We start from the raw sequence: 9458 nt of genomic DNA, 5'->3' as shown, positions 1-9458 counted from the left end.
TAAGAAAGCGGAACCACATGCTAGCCTACACACACACACACACACACACACACACACCACAGACCTACAAGCACAATAGCACGATGTGTGACAGCTCATTTGAAGATCATTAATAATTACAACTATTTTCTTGCAGCTTGAAAGCTCCCTTCAGTGTGAAAAACCGACTTTTAAATTGGAAACACTGAACCCGAATAAATCAAGCAAACCCCCTCCGGATAAACAATTTTCAAAATGGCCTCACTCTGCACAGGTGCGGGCGAGCAACATTCCCGCCTGTTGGTTTAGTGCATTCCTACGGAAGTAAATGCAGGATAAGTTAAAGTTCACGCAGCTCCACGCACGCGTGACACATTTTCGGCAGAGATCTTACAACAAGGTTCCACTAATTTCACGCAGCATTTGACTGGAAACACTGTAAAGTATGACTACGGCCTCACATGTATTTTTTTGGCCGTTTGTTTTCACTCGACAAAATCCCTTGGAATTTTTGCAGTTGTGTTTTGTGTGACTTTTCAACGCACACGAAACTGCTTTCTTAACATGTGGTCCAAGTTATGAGTGGGAAGAGCTGCGTGTATGCGGAGGCTGTTTACACCACGGGGAAGGGCTTGGCTGCGCACTGCAAAAAAATACTTATCCTAAGGTTGTAGTGTGAGTGCAACTAGAGGGAAGCGATGGGAAATTGAAAATTACATTTTATTATTCAATTAAAATGTTCCAGTTGGTTTTATGCGAAGTCTGCTTCAGGACTTATCACCCCACCAAATAACTTTTTAAAGGGGCTTTATTTTTTGCAGTGTACCCGCTTTACGCACCCTCTGCCTGAAATTTGATTAGAGTCTAAAAACCCCCGACGGCAGCCGCAAGTCAGAGAGCAACGGGTTCCTCCGTGTGAGCATCAGGTAACTCCTTATACGGATTAGAGAGGCTCTTCGCAGCCACTCTGGCACTGGATCTTCTAGGGCGCACAGGGGGGACAGTGCCATGCACAATGCTGACCATGCGCTGCTTCTGAGCGGAGGGAACCAGTCTTCGGTTTTTAGTCCCACCAATGACCCAAGGATGGGCACGCCTGGAAACGACACCGTCCACCCGAACGGATCCGATCCGTTTGCGAGGAACGAGGAGGTGGCCCAGATCGAGATCATGGTCCTGAGCATCACCTTCGTGATTGCTGTGATTGGGAATGTGAGTGTCCTACTGGCGATGTACAACACTAAGAAGAAGATGTCGCGGATGCACCTTTTCATCAAACACCTCAGCCTGGCTGACCTGGTGGTCGCCTTCTTCCAGGTGCTGCCGCAGCTCTGCTGGGAGATCACCTTCCGCTTCTACGGTCCAGACTTTCTTTGCAGGATAGTGAAGCACCTCCAGGTGATGGGGATGTTCGCGTCCACCTACATGATGGTCATGATGACCCTGGACCGTTACATCGCGATCTGCCACCCTCTGAAAACCCTCCAGCAGCCAACCCAGCGCTCCTACATCATGATCATCTCCACCTGGATGTGCAGCCTGCTGCTCAGCACGCCGCAGTACTTCATCTTCTCCCTGAGCGAGATCGAGAACGGCTCGGACGTCTACGATTGCTGGGCGAACTTTATCGAGCCCTGGGGCGCCAAGGCCTACATCACCTGGATAACCGTTGGCATCTTCCTCGTGCCGGTGGTCATTCTCATGGTGTGCTACGGGTTCATCTGCCACAGCATATGGAAAAACATCAAATACAAGAAAAGGAAAACCATGGCCGGTGCTGGGAGCAAGAACGGGCTGATCGGGAAGAATTCGGTCAGCAGCGTCACAACTATCTCACGAGCCAAACTGAGGACCGTCAAAATGACTTTTGTGATAGTTCTGGCATACATTGTTTGCTGGGCGCCGTTTTTCACAGTGCAGATGTGGTCCGTGTGGGATGAAAACTTCCAGTGGGCTGGTGAGTGCTGAAGCAATGAAACCAGAACATGTACTAAACCAAAACTCTCACAGCTTTAGGAATCATAGGATATACATATACAGCCAAAGAATAAGAGCACAGCGAGAGCACTTTCCTCAATAGGAAAAAAAAAAAAAAAATCACCGTGCAAAACCCAAATCCAAGTGCGCAGAGCCTTTTACGCACGGATTTATTCGGCACACATGAAACAAATATATGCATAAGGTGAATATGAATAAAACATACAAAATTAAAATTGTCTAAAAAAATATATTTTGTTTCCACGCCACTCCATAAACTTGAAAAAGCAGAGTGCAGCACTGTGAGCCTTCAAAATCAAAATTTCCCAGTGGAAACGCTATTGTTAAAAGTTAATCTGTGGTAAAGCTGAGACTTCTGGGTTCCCCTGATAGTATAGCTTTAGTGTCGCCCCTTTTTAATAGGGGGAAAAAAAAAACTGTCACATTCAGCCTCATCAGCTGTGGGCTCTTGAAAATGCCACCACCTTTCACTTCCTAACAAGTTTAACCTTATATTCTGTTGAAAAATGTTATCTTGAAAAAAAATATTGCTGTTGGCGGATACTGTTACAGTTTCATTTGCTTTATCAGATTTTCTTCAACAGTCACTATATCCAGCAGACAGATTACTTTACTAATCGAAAGAAAATGACACTGGATTCAAAAAAGTCTTTAAATAAGTGGATTTGCAGAAGAAACAATAACTTTTGTGAGAAAATCTCACTTTTTGAACTTGTGCATTTGACAAATTTTCTCCTCCTTAAAGAAAAATTGTTTCAAATGAACTTAGGCGTTTCTGCAGCTTAGCATGTACCAAATGTTTTGCACATGAATAACTATTTTCCTCTTTCTTCTCTTTCTGTTCTGTAGATTCTGAGAACACGGCGGTGACTCTGTCTGCACTCCTTGCCAGCCTCAACAGCTGCTGTAACCCATGGATATACATGATCTTCAGTGGGCACCTCCTCCAGGATTTTGTGCACTGCTTCTACTGCTGCCACAAAATGAACACCGACTTCAAGAAGGAGGATTCAGACAGCAGCATCCGCAGAACAACACTGCTGACCAAGATGACCAATCGGAGCCCTACGGGCAGTACTGGCAACTGGAGAGAGCTGGACAATTCTCCCAAGTCCTCCATTCAGACGGAGTAAACACGCAAGCCAGGCAACTCTGTGTACGCGGGGTGGCAGTGAACACATGTCTGGCAGTGGCACCAAGGTACACAAACAGTATCAGCTCATCTTAACTTTGGACATGACTGACAGTGACTGAAATGTCCCTCACACTCCAAACCCATAAAGCAGATCAAGCTTCTTACATGGACCGAAAACAGAGTGGAGAATTTACCATGCCGACTGATCATTTGCAACAATGACAGAAAATATGGACGCAGTACCTTTTTCTTCTTGCTTTATTCTGTGTGCAAACATGTTGTTTTTCAGAGAACCTCCGCAAAAATGTATGAAAAAACATTAGGAAAGGAAGTGAAATTGCAAAGTGTTACTTATAATTCACCATCTTTTTATATATCCACAATTGTTGGTAAAACTCCTTGAGGGTGACAGTCATGTTTTTTACATCATTTTATTGAATTTAATCATAATACTTAAAAATGCAACAGCCTCAAGTAGTCAAGAAGTTTTTTTTCCGAGACCTGATTTCCTTTTTATGGTTTTATGATAAAGCACTAGGAATACTGGTGCTTGAACTGGGGGTTATGTCCCCTTGCACTGCTGTTGAAAACCCTTTCCTGTTAGGGAGTTTGCAAAGATAAAACTCCACATCGCAGGTCTCTAAGTAACTGAGGCAGTCATCTTATCCTTTTTGTTTAGCTTTCCGTTATGTTTCCAAATTTTAGAGGTTTACATATAAATAAGGTTTATATATTAAAAAAAAAAAAAAAAAAAAAAAAAAATGGAATTGTTGAATCAGGCTGCTCTTTGTGTGGATCCCTAAAGGATGGCTCTCTGTTCGGCAGATGAAAAATAGCAGGACATTCACCTACACACACACACTCACACAGATGGGTGTGTAGGGGCTGGCGGGGGTTCTGATGAAGTGAGATTGGCCACGGTTGGAACCTTCCCACTGCCTTCGCAAAATGCTGGGGAGAAGCTCACACATTCCACACACACCGTGCCAACACACTTCCTATTTTTTTTTTCTCGACATCCTGCACCATTGGGGAGACTTTATCTTGGCTTCTTTTGCACTCCAGAAAAAAAAAAAAGCAAAAAAAAAGCTTCCTGGACAGTAATGTGATGTGCAAGCGCTGTGTAATGTTTCTCAGACCACCTTGAGAACTGCAGAAGAAAACGTACATTGTAATGTATCAATATATTTCTATCTGATTGTATAGTATATTTGTACATAAAAGGCACTTAAATATCTGTAAATAGGAGTAATATATGTAAATCTGTTCAACATGAGCTCTGTTTGTCTGTAATGGCTTGTGCACATTGAAAAGAATAAATATACGTTAATGTACTGAATACTACACAGGCTTTGTGTCCTGTTTTCACAGCCACGACATCAGTGACGTCACCGCTGCTCCTTGCAGTTGCTACACAACCAGAGCAATCTCTGGTGTTATTTTCCCTGAAAACTGAGCAAATTTCCGTTAATATCTCTAGCCAATCTAAGCTCGGAAACCCTGCCAAGCTACTGCAACAGTACGAGCTTTCAGTTGAAAGTAAAGGGAAAAAGAAGACGTTTTTGTTAATGACAGGCTTCTAGTCAGCAGGTTCACCATCCCCAAAGAACTTAGAACATATCAAACGAGTAATCTAATGATATCTCATAATGTAAATGTCCCTTTAACCTTTATTAGTACAGTGTTTTGCTGGATAAAGTATCATCTTTACATGAAAGGGTCTTATTACCCAGTTTTTAACAGACAAAAAAAAAAAAAAAGTTTTGTCACTTCCCATCAAAAGACATTGGTTTGGTTTTGAGAAACCTGTCTCTAAGATTTCTTCAAGTAACCCCAGAGGAGATGAACGGAATTGACCCTTCGCTAATCCCCACCCCTTCGCTGTTAGCCGCTGCTAGTCCTTCAAACTTTCGGCGCCCCCAACTGTCACTGACCGCACTCCCTGAAGAAATATCAACCAATCTTTGGAAAAACGAAAAAAACAGTTTGAGGGGGAAAAACAGGCAGAAGGGTCTAAGTTAAAGATAGAAGCTAAAGCCTTACAGATAGAAGACTATGAAACTACAGAGCCATACTGTTCCTGTAAAGCAGGGTTGGTTCACTGTTAAAATCATTAAAAAAGCAAAAGCAGCATGTGTATGCATTCAGCGTACCTCCAGTAGACAGCGTAGCATAGAAATGCTAGCCATTGACTGATGTTGTGTACTTTGCTAATGTTTTTGCGTCCATCTGATCAGACTTACTCCGCTCAGGTTTCACTGCTATACGTGCCCCAGGCGCAACGTTTAACCACGACCGGCCTGGGAATTCACAAAACCGGCCTGGAAATGCCGAAAGTCTGGAACAATTGCATGAGAGTCTATGGCGCGCAGCGGTATAGTTGTCGGAGCCCTGCGCTACGATTGGCCATTGCCTATGATTGTCTGCGTTTGAGGGGCGGGACTTAGCGAAGGGTCAATTATGATTGTGGAGCTGACAGCATAGATAAAGACATTTTAAAATTTTTTAAAAAGAATGGTTCATTTCCAGCTACGGCTTAAACAAATAATATGATGGGTGTTAATTATTGGGCTTTGCTTGTAGGCGGATTTTGTTATCTCAGCACAAAGGTAGAGCTAGGTTTCTCCAATCTGTATGTTAACCCGAGCTAACCTGCTGCTGGCTGACGCATCATATTCACCGTGCAGACACGACATCTAACTCACAGCCTGAAAGTGAATAAGCGTATTTTCCCAAACTATTTTTTGAACAGCAACCGTGTCTTTACAGAAACGACCTCTCTGTTGTCCCGGCCAGTCTCCAAGGTACACAGCCGGCGGTTTTCACGGGGACAGTTTCCTGGGGAGAAAGTAGATCCAAAGAAATGTGGTTACAGCAAGCTGTGTAAATTGGGAGTGAACACTGACAGTTTTCCTGGAAAAAGGTGTTAAATGTTTTTTTGAATTTTATTTCTCACTGTCCCGAGCACCACAGACAAAACTCCATTCGCCTCCGTTTTGTTGATGAGGAGCTATAAATCAAAGACAGACCGACATCGCAAAACCTGGGAAAATGCGACATATTCTGCATCACAGATACCACAAGAGGAAAGTGGGGAAGCATTTTTTATAATTTGGGCAAACTGACACTTGAAGTGTTTATTAGACTCCATCAGGAGTGCAACATAATTTCATTTGGTATTTCATAATTACCAGACTGAGTTATAGATATAGACAGCATAAATACGCTTATTCACTTCTTGCTGAAAATTGCACCGCACCTCTTATGAAATCATAACCTTGAAATGCAATAATGCAATGAAATTACCACTAATACTACTTACATAACTAATAACAGTTATGTTACAGTTTAACAGTAATGATTGCCTCACTCACCCCATGTAACATCATTTACCAGTTGGTACAAATCTGGTACTGTATCTTGTTTCAAAAGAGCTTTGATAGTGATTATTTGTCAATAATCTTTTATATCCTTTTTACCCTCTATGGTTAAGTTTAAGTTCAGGTAGTCATATCACAGAGATGTATGGGAGGGGAAGTCCGACAGGAAGTTATATGGGTCCTTCAGATGGGGTATAGTAAGTCAAAACCTGCCACATAGGATGGAGGTGGTCATTGTCAGCCATAAAAAAGAGAATAAAACAAGCATCTGGCAATCTTGGCTGGTATCCACAGGGATTATGCAGTTACGATCTTTACTTAAGGCGGATTGGAAGGAGTTTCGCTGTGGGTCCCATGGGCATATCCCAAATCCCCAGTCTAGCACTCGCTCTGCATCTCATTAGACATGCCAGTCATTAAAATGCCTCAAAAAAGGCTGGCCACGCTGACATGGTCTGGGCTAAGGTCATCAGTCCGAATCTAGACCCAGCAAACATTTAAGAAGGCAGTGACGGCATTTGTCCAGAGAGTTGGAAAAACTCCAATTTAGGCAGCCAGTCAGAAAACGGATATCATATTATTATAAAACAAGTGGCATTGGCTCTTTGCACCAGTACAACACTGACGCTTCTGCTCATGGAAATAGACACATTCCTCCCTTTCAATACATTTCTGTGACAATTTATCAGTTTCATCATTGGTTTCTTTTGCTCTTGGATTTTTTTTTTTTGTAATTTTTACGATGACGCTGGAGGCAAAAAAACTCAGTCAGACAATCTATTTCGTTATATAGTCTCTCATACAGTATAAACTGAGCTGTTACTGAGATGAATGGACTAAGAAAGATAAAAGGATCCGACAAGGGGTCTGTGAAGAGCAACAACAACAAAGACCTTTATATTCTTTATGTCCTTCGTTAGTCTTATGTAGAGATACTTGAGGCAAAGAACACAGTTGGAGGTAATTCAGTGCGGGGCCGAACAAAGGTCATATGAAGGTCATTGTTCTGTGGCACGTATCTGAGCAATTACCTCGCACATACTTCGCTCTATCGTCGGTCAAGTATGAAACATGTCTTCAAGCATCAGTTTGCTGTTTCCTGACGAACCCCTCCACCTTCCAAGTGGTTTAAAAGTAGCTGAAGGAAAGCCAGTGCTAAAAAAATACATGTTATATCATAGAATTGGATGCACCATTGCTTAATGCATCTTTAGACAAGAAAAATATTTTGATCGTGCATCGTGTGGTACTAATGCCAACAAGATCCATACCTCCTCACTTAGTTGATAAACAACTTCACCATGTTTTCCTTATAGGAAACAATCCCGTTTTCTATGTGGACCTTTCCTCAACCCAGTATAGAAACCGTTATTGGCAGGCCAGTGTAAACGAAACAGGCTAAAAAAGTCAAAGTGTTTACAGAGTTGCTATTCTGACAGAAATGTTGATTCACAAATGGACACATGCCTATTTGGCTGAATTAGACTACTAGTGGTTCTTAGTGGATTAGACACAAATACATCTACAGTACAGGAAGTTGTCCCAACTTTCTGATCAGAGGAGTCACAGGAGACAAGGCTCTTGCCGCTTCTCGGCACATCTCCTTCTATTAAACACAGCCTTCCTCTTCCTGCTCCATTGTTCCCTTTCCATCATCCTTGAAAGTGACACACATTTCTATGTAGTATTGTGTGGTTTCATCAGTCCCCAGAGGTCATTCAATTCATGCAAACTAGGAGGTCTAAGCACGCTGGTACAAAAAAAATCTGGAACTCGATCAAACGTTATTGTCCAAGACTTGTCATCACCTGGCAGTGAAGAAGGCAGAACAGATGTTAAGAAAAGTGAAAAAAGTATCTATAACGAAAAAAATACTGCATATTCACAATGTTTCCCCCCTAAGGAAAAAAGATATTTGTTGCTGTATAGCCTTTCCTAGTTTTCTGTAACATTTCAACCTATCCAGAGGAGGTTTGCTTAACATAACATTTCTTTGTCTTGGCCAAATACAATGTCATCAAAACTGTTTTGCTCCACAGAAACCGTGTGCAGCTACATGTCTATTGTCTACTTTCAGTCTCAGCTTTCGGCATATTTCTGGGGTCAGCTCAGTGTCTGTAACTTATTGTTTCCCAGTGACAAATGGTTTTATTCCTGGTATTTGAGCGGAGGTCCTCGAAAGGGGGAGCAGAGGAATTTAAATGCTGATCAAGATCGTGGCTATAACATGACGTCGTAGTAAAGGCAGGAAAAACGGAATCATTTATAAATTAAAGCTAAATGCGAATGAACAAATACAATAAAACAGGAAGAATTAATTTGATGTGAATCACAGAAACACAATTAAAATAGCTGGAAACTAATCAGCGTCCAAACATTTAACATACATGGTAGCATTGCTGGTGTTTGCACAATAGCAATGTTAGGATTCAGCTCGAGATGAATCTAATTACAGCGACAGCTCTCAAAGCTTAGACATCTAGTTGGGACAGTTGTGTAATACAGAGAGGAACATATAAAGCTGAGTACAACTCCGTCTGCTACAAATGTATTTACATGCTAAAAAATGGTTAATACATTTTGGAGGAAACTTAGATGCTGCATGGATTATGTTCAATAGCAAAGGTTTTTGTAGTCAACAAAGTGCTAAAAGAATTCCTTGGAGGACATATGATGGTGGCAATGGGTAGGTTTCAGCTACAAAAACCCCTTTGGGAAAGTACGTTACTTGATTAAACCTAATTTAGGCATTGTTACTGTATGTTTATTTCAAAACGCATTTCTTGTTGAAAATTAGTTGTGTATAAAAGTGATTATTTAGTAGACAGGCTTTGAATCTGAGATGCTGCTAAATGTCCACTGAAACTAACATGTTTTTTGTGTTTATGGACAATCCAGCGATTATGTTTTCTGCCTTTGCACCACAGGGTCGTGCAGCTTTTCGCATATACAGCCTTATAGCCTCG

General features: G+C 41.8%; 1 protein-coding gene across 1 annotated transcript; it reads left to right on the top strand.

The window, feature by feature from the left end:
• Nucleotides 1-244: 244 nt before the first annotated feature.
• On the top strand, nt 245-3874 carry avpr1aa (arginine vasopressin receptor 1Aa). The gene is made up of 2 exons (XM_040133839.1): nt 245-1936; nt 2827-3874. Exons 1-2 carry the CDS (start codon nt 988-990, stop codon nt 3108-3110), a joined length of 1233 nt encoding a protein of 410 aa, XP_039989773.1. The 5' UTR covers nt 245-987; the 3' UTR covers nt 3111-3874.
• The last annotated feature ends 5584 nt before the right edge of the window (nt 3875-9458 follow it).

Source organism: Xiphias gladius, chromosome 8, assembly GCF_016859285.1.
Source record: "Xiphias gladius isolate SHS-SW01 ecotype Sanya breed wild chromosome 8, ASM1685928v1, whole genome shotgun sequence".
NCBI classification, from domain to species: Eukaryota; Metazoa; Chordata; class Actinopteri; order Istiophoriformes; family Xiphiidae; genus Xiphias; species Xiphias gladius.
The sequence above is the reverse complement of the archived record's forward strand: the minus strand, read 5'-3'. Positions and strand labels throughout refer to the sequence as shown.

Excerpts from the sequence above, each read along its gene's own strand:
- avpr1aa (XM_040133839.1), top strand. The coding sequence starts at position 988 with ATGCACAATGCTGACCATGCGCTGCTTCTGAGCGGAGGGAACCAGTCT. Across the intron at positions 1,937-2,826 it reads TGAAAACTTCCAGTGGGCTG|ATTCTGAGAACACGGCGGTG; the intron begins GTGAGTGCTGAA and ends TCTGTTCTGTAG.